A 20,669-nucleotide genomic window follows, 5' to 3' on the forward strand; every position below is an offset into this window, starting at 1 on the left:
TATCGTCTTTATTTCTCTTTTTTTCTTCTTCATTACTTTAAAGTAGATCTTACAATTGTCAGTTCTTAGTTGGATATGCTTATGGTGGACTTACATTAACTTATTTGTTTTAAGGTGTGTGTTTACTGTTGGTTATAGAAGTGAAACTGGATTCACGTTTCAAAATCTATTCACGATACCAAAACAAATTTTAGCCTAGTGATTATTACAGGGTTTTTGTTTGTTTTGTTTTTATCATGGCAGCCCCTAATTTTCTAAGAAGGATCTTATGAATAAAATAAAATTCAATTTGGAAGCAGATACGAGTATCACAACCCAGGAGCTCATTCCAGCTTTCCTTTTTTGGCTGACATGCCATTTTTCCAGACCTCGTGTCCTGCAGTACATTAAAATTTCTATATCAATATGTTTCTGTTCTTCACTGTCAAAATTCAGGAATCATCAGTGACTATCTCTCATTTGGACACCTTCCATGAACCCCTTTAGGTCCCTGAGCCACTGTTTGATCACTGTTGGGCATGTGTACTGTTCCTCCTCTGTGTACTTTATTGAGTCACAGCTTTTCTGGTTAAATGAGAAGAGTTTCTGTTTAACTGAGTATTCAGAGAAATGAGAAAACACTGAAAAATGCAGTTAATGTCAACCAATACCAGTTTATTTCTTGATCACATCAATATTATTCCCTACAACATTTTTATAACATGTTGGATTCACTTGGCAATTGTATAATTGAAGTTTAAGGCACAAAATGAGGCAGTTTGATTTTAGTACACAGTACTATTTTACAGTATTTAAACAGGTTATTATCTAAGAATAAAACATGCAATTCAGATTAAACTGATTCTTTGATTAATAAAAACATCCCACTCTGATTCACTGTATATGTATTAAAAATGTACAATAACATTAAAACCATTATCTAAAATAGTTTTTAGCAGCATTTCAAAGCAACAGATTTAAAATTGATTCTAACAGAGCTTTAACTTACGTAAATCATGATAGAAACATGTTTCTATGATTTGGAGATGAGCACAGCAGTTTTGTATCTTACATATAAATAATAGTTAAGACATAAGACAAAGACATTAACACAAACCTAGAAACAGAGTGTGTTTTTTCACATTAGTGCATTGACACTTGCATCAAATAAATGGAGTTACTACTTGTAACAAACAGTTTGGTTCGTCCACTGTTTTCCCTGCAGTCCTACACTGTCTGTGTAACTTAAAGCACATAAACAGACACACAGCAGCAAAACTCTGCTTAACGACTGGTCTGACTGCATTCCACTAAAAACATTAAATGCTCGCCTATTTTAACCATGCCACTTCAAGTGTGCATATTTGTTTGTAACATCCTGTAATTCAAGTTTGTACATGACCGAGCACATGTGCCAAGTTTAAATGCACTTCTGCAGACATGCTATGTCTGAGGGCTTGTCTGTAGCTAAAGGCTCATACTGTAGCTCAAGAATATTTAATACACAATAAGTGTAAATGCGGTAAACTGTTGCCATTTTAAACCCCAGCCACACAAAAGGCCTGATTACACTAGAATGGTCTTCCTGCTTGGAAGCTTAAAATATCAAAATGTGAAGGAGATATCAGATATAAAAATCTGATTTAAATTCTTTAAAAATGTTTCTGGACCTAGAATAAGTATGTTTGCAGCAGAGGCCAAAAGCTCTTAGGAGATACTTATAGCTTATCCAGAGTTGGCAGCATGTGGAACATTAAGAAAACCTCAGTGCATTGTGAGGCCTTGTTGAGGGAGCCTGGATGGGCTGCTATCTGGTGACATCAGCCCAGTTTTGAAGGAGCCTTGCAGGTCCATGTTGATACAGAGCACTCCGGACAGCAGCTGCTTCTTGTACTGGTCGAGACGAATGAAGATATCCTGGACTGAAGTACTGCTCCCATTCACCCACATGGGGAACAGGTTGGTGGAGCTGAACTTGGATGGGAGGGACTGGTAGTGGTGCAGCTCCAGCTGGCAAAACAATCTAGTATCGAGTATTTGCCAGCATACAGAGGCATAAATGATGAGTAAGTTAAAACTGTTTTACGTATTGGTATTAAAGTACAAGTATAATACACATTTTTATAATTGCATCAAAAACACATACGCATCAAATAATTTGTGAATGTTAAAGGGGTCAGCTTTTCTGAGCTTTATGTTGAGTTGGGGGTCAGTGTGTATTTGTGCAGCAACAGCTTTGATGTGTTTTACGTTCGGCTGCAGTAGGCAGGTGTTTTTGGTGAAAAAAGGTCTAAAAACCCACTGTCCACTACCTGAGAGTGGGGACAGATAGTCAAATAATGAGTTTGCGGAGAACAAAACAAAGCAAAAAGAAGGTGAATGTTTGACTTATATCTGTGGCCGGACACATGACTCTAAAAGAATGATAGCGCAGGTTTGTAACTGCTGGATGTGTTGATAAGCAATGGTTTGCAAACAAGTTCAATTTATCAACTTAAAAGGTGACGATATATTAATCACAACTTGTTTCTGCTGCCCCCAACTGGGTTCAATAATCTGTTATTTCAGGTTTAATCGGGTTCAAATGCAGCCATGTTCACATACTGTACATAGCAGCTAGAGCCAATCATGGGTGTATAGACATGACATCGTAACTACAGTCTTTATAAATTTGTGGCATTAATGAGTAACTGTAAGTTGTATGTGTGTGTATTTGCACTGTTAACTACCTGGCAGATACGTGCTCGGAAATGGTTCTGGAGGTCTGACGAAGAATATGATGTAGGATTTTCATTATCTGCTCTCGAATCCACACAACATCTTCTTGCACATCTGGCAGCCACTCCAGAAGTCTGCACTTGGGACATGTAATTATTAGTCAATAGATGCAGTAGGTTTATTTAACAACAGCAATATGTGATAGTACAGCAGTTTCTGACACATGAATGTATTCACAGCTAGTTTAAAGCAAATCAGTTCCTAAAAAAACATTTAAAGTAGTAGACATATGGCTCAAATAGACACACAGATAATCTAACATTGAGGGAATGGGACCAGATGTAAGTAAGTCATACAGCACCTGAGAGTCAAGGACATTGCAGACTCTAGAGGGAGAGTGTATGGGAGCATCACAGCTGAGGCCATCCTGACAGGAAGCAGGTTGCCTAGCGACTGCACCAGGCTCCTCCTCTCCATGCAGGCCTCAACTAGAGCTGCAGAGGGAGGCAAACACACAGAATTACCTTCCTTGAGGCAAAATTTTATGAACTTATCAAGACGCATATATTACAGCATATTAAATGGATTTTTCAGTTCAGTGAACATGATGTCTTATTTCTGTACAAAACACAGTAACTTCCAGATGCCACTGCTTTTAAGGTCCATGCTTTAGATTACTTATCATTATGAAAGGCTTTGGTTCTAATCAGACTTCACAGGTTCAACTTGACATTGCTCTGGTTTGTCAAACCATCACATCAAACGTCAGCTGTATTACTTTGCACATTATATGAGAAAAAACAGATATAACATACTGTTAACATGTAAATAAATGGAAACAGATATGACTGCCTACTATGGAGAAATAAACACTATATGCAGTGGATGGTGTAGTAAATGTAATTTGATAGTTGTTTATGTAATATGTTACATAGGCTACATGTGAGACCACATCTATTCCTTCTTTTTGCACTTCCATGTCTAAGTCCTACAACGATGTTACCTTTGTGCACGATGGGTGGAAGGCACTCGAAGATATGATCCTCAAATGAGGACCTGGCATAAACCATCACTGCTCTTTCTTCCACAGGTGACTTTTCTTCCTCTTCACATTTATTATCATCCTCCTCTTCATTGTAATCATCATTGTATTCTCCATTAACTAGCAGTGGTCTGTCTCTGTGAGGTCCGTTGAAATTAAGCAATCCTGAAAAGCAAAGAATCCAGACTTAGTGCTTCCCGGTTGTATGCGTCGGCCAACCAATCAAGTTGCAGTTCACGTCCATGTCTGCCCAGACTCATATCATATCATGCAGTAAAGACTTTGAAAGAATTTGGACAATAAAGCTGATTCTGATCACAAAATTGTACCCATGAAAGTGGACAATGCTTCAATTGAGGCGGCTATGGCCGAGCAGGTTGCCCACTAATCGTACGGTTGACAGTTCAATCCCCATGTCCTCCTGTCCACATGCGAAAGTGTCCTTGGACAAGACCCCAAAATTGCTCCTGATGCCAGGCGAGCACTTTACACTGGTGTGTGAATGTGTGTGAGTGGGTGATTGGGAAACAGTGTAAAGCACTTTGAGACCGCTAAGGTGATAAAGCGCTGCATTAGTGTGGACCATTTACCATTTCAAATATGGACGCAGCTGCAAAGAGGCTACAAATTCCAAAACATGGATGTTTCACACACATCTTCAATCTGACAACACAGAAGGTTTATACAATCACCACAGTTTCAAGTTGAACACCAAACATTAGTGCCACCAATTCAGAATCCAACCAAATGTGAAATATGGTAAATTTCTCCTTCTGTTCCTGAGTTATGATGTCAAGTAATAGCCAAAAAAGTGCTTTTGCAGAACAATATGATGGATATAAAATGTCATCCCTACACCCTTTTATTCTGAGATATCTTTGTGACATTTTGTCATAATTAAGATACGAGTTATTGAGTTATGACCACAAACGTGTTTGTGAAGTCAAAGTGACCGTTGACCACCGAAATCTAATCAGTTCATTCTCGAGTGCCAGTAAATGTTTTTTGCCAAATTTAAAGAAAGTCCCTCGAGGCACTCCTGAAATATGTTGTTCACAAGGACGATAAACAAACTTGAAGAATTAAAGTATTTTCGTCATCTGTCTGTTATTTATATATTATATAAGGTTATTTTCTAATTCGTTCAGTCATTCAACCAGTTCATAAAAATAGACACATTGTAAGTGTTGACTTTGTAAAATTGCATGCACATTGCCAAAAACAAACAAGTGAACAACCCTCCCTGTGGTTGCTCACTGGTTTGTTTTTGGCAACAAGAAAAAGCATAATAAAAAGCAGTCTATTGATTTGTTGACATGGTTGCAGGAAGTTATGATAGCATATCTGGGTGATAATGCCAGTAAATGATAATATTTTCTGGCTGGGGGACAATTTTTTTTAATTGTAAGTACCACCCAGTTTTATTGGAAACAGTTTTGAAGAAAATTTTAAAAAGTAAATCAATGAGTCTTACCATTCCTCTTCAAGAAATGCAGAGCATCTTTATATCCCTGTTTGCACATGGCCTTCATAACCTGCACCCAAAAACAACACACATGTTTATCTCTCATGAGTCAAAGAAGTCCACTGAGTTTATTCCAGTTCATTCTAGCCGATCAATTTATCTGTTGCTGTGTGTGTTTCTCGAGGTATATGGATCTGAGGGGCTGTAATCAAGTGACCTACCATTGGATCAGGAGGGAAAAGTGCCCTGGAGACTCTGTAGAGGTTGGTGAGAGTGAACTGGATGCTTGTGTTGGTGAAGCGCAGCTCGTGTATGTTGGTCGAGGTGTCTCGGGGGCAGATGTCACTCTCTCCAGAGAATGGGGACACAGTGATGGTGTTTTTTAGGTCGTACTGAGGCAAGTTGTCTGAGATTCCTCCATCTACATATCGCTGAAAGATAAACGATAAATATCAGCATCAGAAACAAACAGAAATATTTGTCATTTTAGAAAATCTGCAGGATTTTCACTGTGAATTATTAAAGGATATTTTGCCCCACAGCAGTTATTACACAGGATATGATAATCGTATATTGATAAATGTTATATTGAAGCTGATAAACTTTTAAACTTGGAGGCGAGCAGTGTGTGTCAACAGATAAGATCTGAGTGACATCAGCTTTTTGAACTGGAGCCACTGCGGGTAGGAAAGGACAGAGCAACCTCAAAGCTCGTGCCAGCACAGCCACATCTGGCTCTGCCACTCTCTAATTTTGGTCCCAAGCCCCGTACACACACAAGTAAGCTCTTAAAACCCATCACAAAGGCCACAGAGGGAGGGTGGGACCGCTGGGTATTGCTCAACGATATTTCTCAGAAAACCTTTGTGCTGGAAACATGGGCTGCAAAAAGAAAAATACATGTTTGACTTTCCCCTTTAGTGTGAGACATCTGACAAACACTAACTCCAGAGGAATTTTATAATCGTTCCACACACGTGCCATTCAGAACAAACACATTCTTGAGAAAGGGAGGGCCTCAGATGGGTGCAGTTACAGCAGAAATAAAGTGCCAAAAGCAACAACAACAAAAAACAATGAAAGGAAACAGTGTATAATTCGAGCAAAGCAGCAAGTCATTAGGTTAATTATATTTAATTTGCCTGAAAACAGAACAATGACAACAGAAGAAAAGTGCACACATGTTGAATAACAGTGAATTTACTCACCACTCCTTGCAGTGTAGGAGGAATAAGACCACAATACACTGGGATGTAGGCACTGCAGACACATGCCTGATTAACAAAAGAGGAAATATAAGAAACAGAGTTTGACAAATTGATTTAATAAGAAATACAGTTCTCTGACAAATTGTTGGAACTGTGCTGATAATTTTACACAAAGCTGAACAAAAACAGACAAAAATGATCAATAACATGAAAAAAAAAATCACACTGTAAACATTCCAGATATAATGATACAGAAATTTTACTTACATTATTTAGATATTATGATTATTCAGAAATTATACTAGTAACATATTTTACTGGTCTTAAAGGATGCATTAAAATTAAATATAATTGAACTCAAATTGATTTGGGTTGCAAATTATATATATTTTTAATGATTGATTTATCTAAAAATAACTGAAGCAATAAATTAATTGTCTTCTCTGTAAAATGGCAGAAAATGTTGGAAAAGGTCTGTCAAAGTATTCCAGACTCCGATGTGATATCTTTAGCTTTCTTGATTTGTCTGTTTTGTCCCAAAGATATTCAGTTTACACTGATATAACAGAAAAGAAGCAAATCCTCACATCTGAGAATGGAACAAGATCAGTATGACATTTTGCTTCAAAACTGACTTAAGTAATTTTTTACTAAATTGCTGTAGATACATTTTCTGTTGATTGATTTATTGACTAACCACTTAAGGTCAAAAATCTCACTCAAATATTTTTGTACATAATTGTAATCTGAAAGCATCCCTAGAATCCCCAAAATGCTGTTACACTATCAGTACTGAGGTATTAAATCAAGTGTATCCTGATATTTAATTTAATTATCAACCAACTCTTCTGCAAAGTATTTAGAAAACCTGATTCAGTGTTTACCTGCACCACCTCCTCCTTGTTGTTGTAATTGGACACTAGGACATTTTCTCCATCTGTAACCCGGGTGAGAGAGATCCCCAACCGCCCGTTGGCCCGATGATGGCAATCCGCAGGCAGACTGCGCCGCAGCATGAGACGCACAATCTTCACCAGGTTAAAGGAAGGATGCATGGGTCCAAGGAGGCGCTTTCTCGCCTCTTTGGCAACCTCGATGATACTGGCACCGGCCTCTCCTGTGAAACATTAAAAAAGAAGTTTGGAAACAAGTGAGGTCTCCATGAGAGTTCATAATCATGTAGACAACAGGCTTTAACCAGGGATGGGAGGCAATTAAAACACTCGTAAATTATTACATGAGTATAAGATTGAACTTGATTGAGCTCACCTAAAGGGACGTTTTGAGGATAAATAAATTGTTCATGTAACTTTATTTTGACTGCAATATATAGTCAAGAATTGTAGCAACTAATACTGGAAAAACATTTTTGATCAGGTATTATCAATAGCTTTTTTTAAAAGAGAGAATGGCCCAATGGGTGTATTTATTAAGACAGTTTGATTTATCCAGCACAGTTAGGCCACTGCTATTTCAGAGCCACGGTATGAGCCATAGATTCTACCTTGCACAAACCTCGGTCAGATGAAGGATCAACGAGTCGGGCAGACTAACATATTCAATGAAACAACCCTTTTGCCCCAGCAATCTCTCTACTACTAGGAGATGGCGAGAGGGCCTGGTAGGTTAACAAGGGGGATGCGGTTTCCCAACAAGGTAATTTATTGGATATTAAACTCAAGTAGCCTATATTTATGGAAAGGCAAGAACTACAGGACAGCCTACAGTGACTCTGTTACAGAACATTCAAGAAGATATGCATCCCTTAAACCTTTACCCTGGCAAAAGAATAATTAGAAGAGATAAGAAGACAGTTATAGCTAGAGGTGCACCACTGAGCTGACAAGGGCTTAGTTGATGTTGCATATTCATTCTAATATGGTTTTGGTCAGCATTTCCTTGTTGCTTATATACAATTTTGCGATAATTGACTTCAATATTTCCATTTATGCTACTTTATTCTTGTTCTCCAATACATTTAGTCTTTTTAGGAATCCCTTTTACCCCTTAAAATGGCTTAAATACCAAGAAGGTACCTACCAAGACATATTTCAGTGACCAGAGCAGTGGCAGTGAGGGCTCCAGCTGATGCTCCATATATGTGCCTGGCGTTTTTGACCAGAAAAGGAGCCTGCTCCAGCAGACAGCTTGCCACTCCAACGTGGTAGATGCCAAGGAAGCCGCAACCTGCGAAGGAGATGTTCCACTGCGAGTCCAGAGGAAACATGCCGGTGACCGTCCTGAGGGGCTTGAGGTCGCAGGCAAACTATCAGAGCAATACCACACAGAGATAAACAGCAACAAATAACTAACAGTCTTCTTTTAGAGCTGAGGCCGTTTATATTTTGTTAATCATGTCTCTGCATGCTGCCTTTCGGTTTAATGAACTTTGTCTGCTAATTGTTTTTAGCTTCCTCGCTGGTCACTTTCTTGGTTGCAGGAGACGTCGAGAAGTTGACATCTAAAAATAACAAGATTCCCTTATGCTGAAAGTAAACCCCCGTCAGTAGAAGTGTAATTAAAAAGACTCCTGAGCTAGTTAATATAGAGACGTGGTAAAGCCACGGACTTGTTGTTTTACATACTTTATTGGTGTGTATTGGGAGGACTGGGCAGTGAACGGCTTGTCCAATCACAATCGCCTTTGTTTCGCAAACCGACCAATCACAATTGAAACTGGTGATAAATTGACCAATCATAATCTGCAGCGCTGAACTCCCGTGAGGTCAGTGAGCGGTGACTCATCACTGACAGCTGTCAAATATTCGTTCCCAGGCGGCTCCGCGCATTTTGTTTTGTCCTTACTAAAATTATCTGCCTGTTTATGTTTATGGAAAAATGTCCTGGAACACAAACTAGGTTATATTAGGACTTTCTTTCATCACGTTTTCATTTGGAAAAATTGTGTGTTGATTTCCTGTTATACAACACTGGCAATATTAACCTGTTGTTTACAGATCGATTGTAGCAAATCTGACTGATAAGCATCTATCTGACGTGGGCCTGGTAGTATCTATTAAAAAGGACATGTTTTTTTCAGAATGGACCTTGACATAATAGTTTCACAAAGTGTGTTTAACCAGAAAAAAAAAAAAAAATTATACTACTAATCAGGATGTACACATTTGGCTTGTTTACAACATCCTGACTAGGAAATAGTAAACTACAGTAGTTTTCACGAGAAACAGTAGTGAAATCATAAATGTTCCTCTGAGGCACATTCAGCAATAACATGGAAATGTTTTTCTGTAACCATTCCTTGAATAAACTATTGACAGAGCTATACTGCAAATAGTCACTTTTGAGGGAGCTGATTCAACTTTAGGACATCATGGATTCCCTAAGAGAGTATGCCCTATTGTGAAACCACTATCAGCTAGAGTTCATTGTCTTAAAAAAAAAAAAGTACACTGCTGCTTTATCAAGTACATGTATTGACCAACTGTTCCAGGGCTGTCCAGACCTTCAGGGGCCCCACTTGGATTCACGAACACAAATCATTGTGCCTGAGCTCCAAGAAATGTGACTCAAAAAGGTCAAATGTGTCCAACCAGGAGATGATAACTACACAACCAGGAAAACTAGGTTTTCTGAGGAGGATTGTTGGCCTGAACAAAATCTTTCCTACATAAGGGAGTGGTTTCCATAACCATAATATATCAACAAATATGTATTGCTTTTACAGATGCTGGGTTCACAAATGGACCCCACAGTTATGGTATAAAAACAGGATGTGCAACCTTTTTGAAGAAGAAAGATCATATGGATCACTTAAAACTCAATTGAGTACAATTTATAATTTCTAAACAGACACATGTATTTTATCTGTTTTTTGTTTGTATTACGTAGTCTGTGTGCAAAAATAATGACTTGATTCCTTAATACAGTGATTAAAAACAGATCAATTAACTACTACACTACTGACTTGAATCTAAATGTAAAGTTGTCACATAACAAAAGATACAAATTATTCTAATGGCTGTTTTGAAATTAATCAAATAATTTTAAAAGAAAAAGCTTTTTTTTTTTTTTTTTTTTTCTTAAGAAATCATGTCTACCAAAGTTAAAAAAAAAAAAAAAAATAATAATAAAAATGTCTTCTTTCTGTAGAGTGGAATATTTGTTCTAAGATTCAGTGTTTAATTAGTGATAAATTAATGATGTTTTTTCAAGACAAAAAACCCCCCAAACATTGCAATTTAATGTAACATTGCATCGTGAGCCATTAGGAAATAATGGTTTTGGTGTGCCTTTTATTAGTAGGCTACATAAACATCACAATACCAAGTGCAGCAACGAAGTTAACTAAACAGCGCCGCCCGATGGCCGAAGAGAGACGAACATCAACTGTGCCGCCCTGAGTTGAAACTTTGGCGGCACCACCATTGATGCGCTCGGTGTTATCCACGAGAACATCCGTAGAGGCGGGGCTTGTACATGTAAAACTGACACTGATGATTGGACTCCTCCTGTCCTCCGCCGGTAGACAGTGTAATAGAAAACGAACGAGTACCCGTGATGCAAAGCTTTCTCTTCAAAAACATTGAGGCTCCAGGAAGTAGTGTGACAGACTGGAGAACAGGGCAACCCCGAGACTAATGTTACTCGTTATTTAGTAAGTAACATCGAATTAGCTCGTAAGGAACAATAGTAATTTAGCGGAACATAAAAGTAATCTCAGAGGCTAGAAGAAATGTAGTTTTCAGCTGACATTTACTTTAATATGGTAATAATACTTTAATAATGCTACACCATAGCTGCGACTAGCGATTAACGTCAGCTACTTTAACGGTGAGTTAATTCTGAAAACACGTCGAGAAAAATACTATTTGTCGCTTTTCATGACATTCATTTAGCTCCCTATTGGTTGTAATGACAATGAACATAACCAATCATGTCACGAGTCGCGCCACAGACACGCAGAGAGAAAACGCCTCGGGACGGCTCTGGACTCGAAGTCAGGTCAGCCAGCTGGTTCGCTTACCGCAATGATAAACTGTGTCTTCAATGGAGAGAGTCAGCCAGGATGGTGCAGCTCCTGATGGAGAGGATGGAGAGCAGGCAACCAGCTGGATGATGAAGCACAGCAGGTCAGAGGATGGAGAGGTGGCGCTTACACCTGGATGTACTCCATCAAGGACGACATCCAGAGGTGGAGCTGCAGACATCTCTACAGACATGATGGCTTGTAGACTTTCAGAGAGACTTGTGAAGGAAGATAAATCAAAGAGGGAGAGTGGACCACATGGTGGGACGTCTGAGGGCCAGGCAGAGGGTGTGGATCCAGAGAGGGATGCTCCCTCTGTATCTCCCTCCAGCCTGATGGACACCTGTGATCCCTCCATATCCAGCCTCTCTTCCTCCTCCTCCTCCTCCTCCTCCTCCTCACACTTCTTCAGCCGGCATCGCACCAATCCCTCTTCATCATCGCCCTCTTCTTCTGTCTTGACTTCACCCTTGCTTCCTGCTGTGGAGCTCTCAGCTCGGTTGACTGATACAAGAATGACCCTGGATGTGTACTTGAGAGGAGCAGCTGAACTGCCGCTGCTATGGGGGTCCATCCCAGGGCAGCTGAGAGGCCTCCAGTACCTGAGATTAGGCTCTGAGGATAAAGCAGGGCTGGATGGCGCATTGGATGTCCTACATCATCTGGCAGCGCTGCGCTCACTGGCTATCCGGGGTACTTTTCTTATTATTATGTGGTATCAAATCCTTGTTAGGATAGATGTTTAAATGGCTGAAATAAGATTGCTGATGAATTATAATCTTGTTATCACTCTCTGTCTTTTTCTTTTCTTTGCTCCAATCTTTCTGCTTCTTACTGCACTTTTCTTTCTATTTAAAGGACACCGTTTTTATGACTCACAAGGTGACCCCCTGCCTGGCCTTCTCACCACATTGCCCACATCTATTTCCTCCCTTTCACATCTGGTGCACATGGATCTCTCCTTCAACCAGCTTTCCTGCCTGCCCGCCTGCCTGCTCAACCTGCCGATGCTTTCCACTTTGCTCCTGTGTCACAACCGCCTCTCAGCTTTGCCTCCTGATATAGGCCGACTGTCCTCCCTTATCTACCTCTCGCTCCTGGGCAACGAGTTGGTGTCTCTCCCCTCGAGTCTGGGACAGCTGAAAGCACTGCAGACGCTGGATGTGTCACATAACCTCCTCCAACAGCTACCTGATGAAATTGGTTCCCTGGAGGAGCTTGTTAAGCTGAAATTGTGCCACAACAAGCTGAGGCAGTTACCAGAGAGCATGGGTAAGCGTGTAAGGATGAGTGGTTGTGTCAGTGACGGACCAACAGAGAAATAAACTGGAATCCTCATTTTATTTGTTCAATTTGTGTATGCAACATTAAAGAAAAGTTGTAACCCTGTCCTTCCTGTTGTTCAGGCTCTCTCCTTTTGCTCAGGGAGCTTGTCATCTACAGCAACGACCTCCACCTGATCCCACATTGTCTGAGCAAACTGCCTTTGCTTAAAATAGATGTACGTGATAATCCTTTGGGAAAACCACCAGTGCCTCCTCCTCTCCCTCCTACACCTGGTGAGCAGAGAGAAAAATGGGCTTCAAATTGATTAGTGTGCACAATATTTTGACAAATAATCAGATGCAGTATTTAGATTTACTGTCAGTATATTCACTGTTGCATAATTGTTTTCTCACCAGATCAAGCAAAAACAAAAATTCCAGAGTTGCATCTTGCATTTAATCAGCACAGGTACAATGTCACTCTCAGCATGATGATATTTTTCATTCTTTGAATTAATATTGTCATTAAGGTGTTGCTGGCTGTGTTAAAGGTGTCACCCTCCTTTTGCTCCTTAGTTTCTGTGTTTCGTCTGCTGGGTGTCACGTGTTTCTCCCAGGGGGTGCTGAGCTGGTGTTCCCCCCGGGATGCCTGGTGGAAATCACACGACTGAAGTGGGCTGAGAGAAGGCCGGAGAGAGAGTTGGTGTGGCTGGAGGAGCATGACATCCTACTGAGTCGTCCGCTGGAGCTGCGTCCTCACGGAGTTACATTCTTGAAGGTATAAAAATAGTTAAAAACTACATTTGTTAAAGGAACACTCCACCTCAGTTTACTCATCATTTGTAGTGCTACTCTGTGACAAGCAGTGTAGGCAAAGCAAGGCAAGTTTATTTGTATGGCACATTTCAACAACAAGGCAATTCAAAGTGCTTCACATAAAACCATTAAAAACACAAGGCAAAAGAAAAGGACATTTAAAAACAATTAAGAACAGTGATTCTGGTTCAGTGAAAGGTAGCAGCAAACAGAAGATGAGATAAATGTACTTTAACTTTGAAATGCTTGCAGCCCGTGGAAGTGTGTGTGCCGTATCATCGACCAAAGAAAAGGGAGGTGGTTGTGCGGAGGTTTGATGGACAGTCATGGAGCACTCTGCCCACTAATCTAAGAAGTGGAAGCGACAGCCATAGTAGTCACCCCGGAGGACGTCCAGCCAGGGTAAATCATGAAACCTTCCACTGCAGAATGATATGATTACGAATCTGTTTTTATTTTTTTTATTTTGCTGATACAAATGATCATTTTCGAGGGTAAAACTTTTTGTCGTACCTGTAGCTGGCGTGCTGCTTAGTGAGCCACTTCTCCTGGTTCATGGCAGTGTCCCGTCCAGTAAAGGACAGTTGCTGTGTTACACTAGCGGGAGCCCTGCTGGTGTCCAGCTCTGACCCTGGAATCAAGCTCCACTTCCCTCCAGACTCCACTGTGCAGACTCGCACCATAACTTTACAGGTAAAGTCAACTAGCAGCAGTGACATCTGTAGGAATACCATCACTGTGTTTGCATGAGAGTTTGCAAGACTTTGGTGTGTCTCTCTGTGTGTAGGTGTTGCAGGTGTCCGTGTCAGAGGTGCAGGTGCTTTGTGGTGATCCTCAGACCAGAGTCAGCCCCCTCATTTGTCTCTCCCAGACTCCCAGCATGGATTTCCTGCAGCCAGTCAAAGTTCAGGTGCCTCTGCCACCTGGAGTCACAGGTACAGTATACCATCATGATTCCCACGCATGTGTAATTACAGAACATATCAGCATACATTAACATGTCTCGTGCTTCTTTAGGCCACACAGTCGATATGTCCTGTTTGCATCTGCTCCATGGAGATCCCACTGCCCAAACCTGGACTGACATCACACCACAAGTCTCTCTCTATGTCACCCATTTGTATGCCATTTTCTACATCACGCATTTCTCCTGGTAAGTTTCTGAACTGTATTCCCATGAAGTACATTTGATTTATACTTTATATTGTAGAGTTATAACTCTGCACCATCACAGGTACTGGCTGTGGTACACCACGCGGAGCTGTGTTAGCGGGATGGTCAGGAAGGTCTATCAAAGGCTAAAACAGTTTAAAGTCCAGTTCTTCATCCTTCAGCGGAAGACTGATCCTTCACAAGTTCTGCTACAGTGCTTACCTTCTAACAAAGTTCGTATTACTCCTTTCTGTGCTGATATTGTGTATGTGAGTGGGTGTCTGTGGTGTCTTAGCTTTGGTACTGTTTGATACTAAACAGTGATCATAATGTTTCCTGCACAGGTAGAAGGCAGAGTGCAGTCTTTGTCAGAGCAGTATGATGGACCCCAGCCCTCAGACCTGTGTGACTTGCTGGAAGGAGAGCAGTTCTTTGCTGGCTTTGAGAGGGGCTTAGATATCAACACAGGTCTGAGGTCCTCTTTGTGGCTCTGTCTTAAATAAAACAAATTTCCTCATCTTCCCTTTCCTCACAAGATCCTATAATAGACTGTTGTACAACCGTTGCCCTGACACAGTTATTTAGTCTAGAGCTAATATTGTCCCGTTTTCTCCAGACAGACCAGACTGCGTGGAGGGGAGACTCAGTTTTGTGTTTTACTCCAGCCTGAAGAATCTGAAAGAAGTGTATGTCTGTCCAGCTCAGGGTCAGAAGGGACCAGTAAGGGGACAAGTAAGACAAACATATTCAACAACCAAGAAAATACTAAAGTATTGGGCTGTACAGCTTTTTCTGTTTGTACATGTATAGTTAATGTTGTGCTTCTTACATTTCCACTGCCCATAGTGGCACAAATTATACAAACACCACATAAAAATACAAACGACTATATGTCTTAATACACAATAAGTAATAGAGTGTACATATCCCTCACCTACATAAAGTGCAGCACATTCAATATTATGTGAACAGACCTTTACAAACCTTTCACTATATTACAGTCCAAAACTGTCCTGTATTAGATACTACCTTTGTAAAGCTTTGTGATGCAGTCAGAGAGGTGTTGATTCAGCTCTATGATACATTTTTAGGGTGTTTTCCTGTTTATATTTTTGTTTGTCTGCATATGAAAGAGCTGGAGAAAATATTAGACATACCTTTTAACATAACCACAAGTTACAGTCTCAGAATGGATCTTAAAATTGATTATCAAAGACTGTGGTCAAAACACAAAGAATTACATTGTTCAGTAACGAAAGCTGGACACGGTATGTGAGGCAATAACTACGTATGTTTATAATATTTTCCTTCCAATAAGTTTATTATAATCATCTATGTCATGTGATTGATTAATTGGGGTAAAAGTAAGGCCACTCCTCTCACCATACATAGCTTTAAATCACTATGTTTGAAAATGCCCAGGCATTAATATAATTCCTCCAGTTATAAACATTTTTAGTGTTGATGGCCCGAGAACACTGCACTCTATAGTGAGAGTGGGATGACTGAAAATTAATGTTGTGCCTCGGCTAACATGCTGAATATGTTAGTAGCTTATGAGAAATGTATTATCCCTAGATGTAAGGAGAGCCACGGTGTCCCTGATTTGTTTGAGTATTATCTGTCCTATTATACCAGTTCTCCATTGGGTTGCGTCTATAGATCCCAATTTGAGCAAGGTAGCTTAGCTCAATAATGTATCTCTAGAAGGAGCAGTGTGAAGGATTTAGTGACATCTATTGGTGGGGTTGCTGATTTGAAATTGACTGACCTCTCCTCTCCCTCCGAGTTTGTAGAAGAATCTACGGTGGCCACGAAACTTTCGACAAAACGCAAAAGAACTTTTTTTAGATTCAGTGTTTGGTTTGTCCTTTCTGGCCTACTGTAGAAACATGACAGTGCAACACGGAGGGCTCCATAGAAAAAGACCCGCTAGATATGAAGGGCTCAGTCTAAGGTAACAAAAACAAAAACGCTTAATTTCAGGTGATTATACAAAAATTCAAACATAATTATGAATATTATATTCCATGTCTACCAATAGATTTTGAATAGTTCTCCTAAATCCTTCACACTGTCGGGGGGGTGTCGTCGTCAGCGATGTGTGGTTTATGGTCTAAGATCATTCCTAATCAATGCTAACTCTGTGCAGCTCACATTATAACACAATATTACATCCAGCAATCTGGAAATAAGATATCATCTCATCCAAATGTGTTAGATAGAAGATTATACAGTAAAATCATGTATGTAGTTCACACCTCACTGCAGTTAGATTATCTAGAATGAACGATAACGATCAAGATTCAGTGGTTTCAGTGGTAGGAATAAAGAAATTCTTCCTTCAGATAGAGAGCAATATTGGTGCAGCTATCAATAAGCTATGGACCTTGGGCTGTTCTTCAGCAAAAATAACTATTCCTCTAAACTGAAAAGAACATAAGCAACCCTGTTTTCCCAAAGACTCATGGTTAGAACAGCAACATCAAAGTGTCCTTGGGGGGGAGATGTACCCGGCCAGTGAAAATGGGTCGAAAGAAGATTACTGCCTGATAAATGTGCTACTTCACAGGAAATAAATCACAAACTATAAACAGTTAAATATAGTGACGTCAAACTTTTTATACACATGCTTTATGTTTTAGGCTATAGTCTGTAGTGTAATTCATATCTAATGTGTTAAAATAGAAAACAAACTTTGAAATACTACAAACTATATTGTATGGATGTTTCCGTCTTTGCAGTCATTTCATATATATTACAAAAAGTGTACCAGCTCACCCGACCTGCACAGCTCAGTGCCGGTTAGAAGATGCAGCAGTTATATTATTATTTTGTCCCATGAATCAAGATGTAAATATGGTTATGACAACACATTGAAAATCTGCTTCGCACCTCTATTTCAGGTGTCTTTTTATCGGGGGGAGATTCCCAGCAATCTTCCAGAGGAAGTGGCCAGGAAGAGGAAAGGACTGGACAGCCAGTGGCTTGCAACTTTACCACTAAGACTTCCTGTCAGTTCAAATGACACAGCTTGTTTTTTTTTGTTTTTTTTTAAACTTTTTCTTTTGCACTTGATGATATTATATGAACTGAAATGAACCTGTTCATTTTATCTTAAAATATTTAATGTTCTTGTGTTTAAAATGTTCTCTCCATTCATGTGATTAGTTCATTTCTAGACAAAGTGTTTCTTTATACTAAAAAGGTTATATAAACACTTCTGTGAACACTTTGTCCTGATGCTGCGCTCTTTGTGCTGCTACCTACAAGTAAAGTCACCAGCTGAGGGGAACGCTGTGTATATTTGTCTTGTAGGCTCTAAACTCAGAGAACAGTTTCATCATGGAGGAGCTTCAGTATCCTCCGCTGAACCTGGGTGACCCTGAGAGCGGCTACCTGACAGAAGCCAACCTGCTGTCCATCTCGCTTCAGATAGGACAGGACTGGCGTGTAATTGGCATCGGCCTTGGCTTGAGCTACCAAGAGTTAGACCACATCCAGTACAAGTACAGGTAGGAATGAAAGGTCCTGTTCCGTCAAAATTAATTCACAGAATAAGCCTTTTTCAAAGAATAGTGATTCCACATTTGAAATAAAAATAATGAAGGCCTTATTCCATTTAGCTGTTCCAGTTTTAGAGTCCTGGCTCACTGACGCACTGTTATGGCTTACGGATATTTAAATATCTTTTGTTGCTATGGTGGGTCGGGATGTCTCCTGTGAAAAAAGTCTATTCAGCAATATTGGTAATTCACTCGTGCAAATCATATTTTCTTATTTGCTAAATAAGTTAATGTTAGTGCAGGGTGGTGCAGTGGTTAGCATTGTCGCCTCACAGTGAAAAGGTTCTGTGTTCAAATCCGGGCCTGAGCCTTTCAGTGTGGAGTTTGCATGTCCTCCCTGTGCCTGCGTGGCTTCTCTCCAGGTACTCCAGCTTCCTCCCACCATCCAAAAACATGCACCTCAGGTTAATTGGTGATTCTACAAATTTCCCATAGGTATGAATGAGAGCATGGATGTGTCTGTCATGTCTATCTCTGTGTTGGCGACCTGTCACAGCCCCCCCCGTGACACTGTTCAGGATAAAGCAGGTATAGATGATGGATGGATATAGCCGAGGCCAAGACTCAGACACAACACTGCCTAAATGTGATGCTACAAATAAAAAAAACAAAAAACATTTGAATTTATCCTTAAATATTTATTGTCATATTTTCAATATTCTTTGATATCTTGAATGGAAGTTATAATAAAATTGGTGTCTGAAAAATGTGTGCTTTCAACAAGAGTCTCTAAAGAGTTTACAGTAAGTACATTTGCAAAAGGAGGTCTAAAATCATCCCTAATCTACACTTTTAACATCAAAAAGAGCCCAAAACAGTGAAACATTTCAAACTGTCACAGAGATTGAGACAAAAATGTCCATTTGCTGTTAAAGGGTCTCTGCATGAGTGGGTGATGTAATCAGTGCGTGCACACGTGTAATGGCACAACCAAAACCTCTACAGGAACAAGATGGAGTGAGATGGTATGTGTCTGGAGAGAAATGCTAGAGAATTTTGATTGTTTTAATCTGCACTGTCAGCCATCACTAAGCCATCTGGGACACTGCAGGAGATTACAAACAGACGGATGCTCATCTGGCCCTCCCCCTCTGCCTCGTGCTCAGAAAACCTCTCATGATGCATTCTGGAGGTGGGAAAAAAAACCCGCAATATGTAAAGTCATATATACATGTGCAGGCAAATTTTCTTTTTGGGGGAGGGTTAAGATTTTGACGCAGTAATATAATCATATTTCATTTTAGTAATTTATATATTTGATGGTGGCCAAAAGTGTTTTTCTTTCTGAGATTTAATTCACAAATGTCATAAACTTGTATAAACAGTCCATCGTCCAACCACTCAGAGATTCTAATACCAGTTGTAATAGTAGCTGATTATGTGTAAATATTTTAGTTTATCAAGCTACTGAATCAGCAGAATATAGAGATAATTTTTTTTTGCAAAAGTATGTCACTGCGGCTGAGTGAAGAGCACAGAATAATGTATGCTCATGACCGCGGCTGGTTACTGGGAGAATATAATCTTGTAGGAATTACATATTGCTGAGATTTTAAATACAAATAGATTTAAATTGTTTGCCTTTCCTACCCATAGGTAGGTCACTGCAGCTGCAGGCACGTAGTGTAACATATCCTGTGCATATTGTGCTCTCCTCGCTAGGGACAACCTAGGCGCCTTGGTGCTGGACATGCTGTTTCACTGGGCTCGCAGACAGAGGACAGCTGGGGCAGTGTCGAGGCTGGTGGCTGCTATGATGGAGAGTGGCAGGAGAGACCTGGCAGATGAGATTGAGGACATTGTCAATATAGGAAGGAGAAAGTACTTGGAGTCACTGAGGAGAGTCGGCCTGGAAGCGGAGAGCTCCTCCCCTGGTGAAAGCACTGCAGTAGATGGGCCCACGCTGGGCGCAGATGGCTGACTTACACTTGAGTAACCTGTTTGTTTACGGTGGGCCCCCATCATCTCATCCTGCTGTCTGAACAACTGTCCTTGTACACAAAAAGTCTTTTGTTGTCACAGTCTTGATTACCAGAGATCAGCTGGTGGCACATTCCTTAAGGCCTACAAAGGAACAGGTCAAATGGATGGCTTGGATGATGGCCTGTGGCTTGTTTTTTTTAATACTTTTTATAAACTGTCTCAGTATTCAAGGCAATTCTATGGAAGTAAAAGTTCTGCCAAGAATAGAAATATATATATATTCTAGTATTGGTAAAATAGAATTGATACAAAGGTATGTAATAAATTTGATCATTTTTACCACAGTAGCAAGAAAACAGCTACTGAAGAACCATATATCGATAGCATTTCTTTGTGTTGTCATTGGTTACACTAAATATCTCTCTCTTTTTTTTATATATATAAAAGTGCCTCAGTTTGGTAGATAGATGACGAGCTAACTGAACCAGCACACACAGCTATTCTAACTGTTCTGAACCAGGCATCAACAAACAGCTAACTTTTCAAAC

At 40.1% G+C, this 20,669-nt stretch overlaps 2 protein-coding genes across 2 annotated transcripts; one reads left to right on the forward strand and one right to left on the reverse strand.

The window, feature by feature from the left end:
• Positions 1–636: 636 nt before the first annotated feature.
• pnpla2 (patatin-like phospholipase domain containing 2) lies at positions 637–8,973 on the reverse strand. Its single transcript, XM_069708252.1, has 9 exons — positions 8,453–8,973; positions 7,297–7,529; positions 6,413–6,478; positions 5,426–5,635; positions 5,214–5,274; positions 3,701–3,904; positions 3,059–3,191; positions 2,709–2,831; positions 637–2,002 (listed from the first exon to the last, which is right to left on the reverse strand). The coding sequence occupies exons 1-9, from the start codon at positions 8,637–8,639 to the stop codon at positions 1,744–1,746; spliced, it is 1,476 nt and encodes a 491-aa protein (XP_069564353.1). The 5' UTR covers positions 8,640–8,973; the 3' UTR covers positions 637–1,743.
• A 2,021-nt stretch (positions 8,974–10,994) lies between these two features.
• pidd1 (p53-induced death domain protein 1) lies at positions 10,995–20,496 on the forward strand. The gene is made up of 15 exons (XM_069708253.1): positions 10,995–12,092; positions 12,258–12,671; positions 12,806–12,958; positions 13,082–13,133; positions 13,241–13,442; positions 13,733–13,882; positions 14,000–14,173; positions 14,268–14,415; positions 14,498–14,633; positions 14,715–14,865; positions 14,977–15,100; positions 15,249–15,364; positions 17,539–17,646; positions 17,951–18,147; positions 19,861–20,496. Exons 1-15 carry the CDS (start codon positions 11,420–11,422, stop codon positions 20,117–20,119), a joined length of 3,057 nt encoding a protein of 1,018 aa, XP_069564354.1. The 5' UTR covers positions 10,995–11,419; the 3' UTR covers positions 20,120–20,496.
• The last annotated feature ends 173 nt before the right edge of the window (positions 20,497–20,669 follow it).

Source organism: Brachyistius frenatus, unplaced genomic scaffold, assembly GCF_029030835.1.
Source record: "Brachyistius frenatus isolate BFR_SWC_R1_liver_20210118 unplaced genomic scaffold, ASM2903083v1 Contig_74, whole genome shotgun sequence".
In the NCBI taxonomy this organism is placed as follows: Eukaryota; Metazoa; Chordata; class Actinopteri; family Embiotocidae; genus Brachyistius; species Brachyistius frenatus.

Bases quoted from the DNA above. Each gene is read 5' to 3' on its own strand.
- pnpla2 (XM_069708252.1), bottom strand. From the start codon at position 8,639: ATGTTTCCTCTGGACTCGCAGTGGAACATCTCCTTCGCAGGTTGCGGC. The intron at 3,192-3,700 runs GTAACATCGTTG...CTCCCTCTGCAG, and splicing joins TCCACCCATCGTGCACAAAG to CTCTAGTTGAGGCCTGCATG. The intron at 2,003-2,708 runs GTAGTTAACAGT...ACTCGATACTAG, and splicing joins TCCGAGCACGTATCTGCCAG to ATTGTTTTGCCAGCTGGAGC.
- pidd1 (XM_069708253.1), top strand. From the start codon at position 11,420: ATGGAGAGAGTCAGCCAGGATGGTGCAGCTCCTGATGGAGAGGATGGA. The intron at 12,093-12,257 runs GTACTTTTCTTA...TTCTATTTAAAG, and splicing joins GCGCTCACTGGCTATCCGGG to GACACCGTTTTTATGACTCA. The intron at 14,866-14,976 runs GTTCGTATTACT...TTTCCTGCACAG, and splicing joins AGTGCTTACCTTCTAACAAA to GTAGAAGGCAGAGTGCAGTC.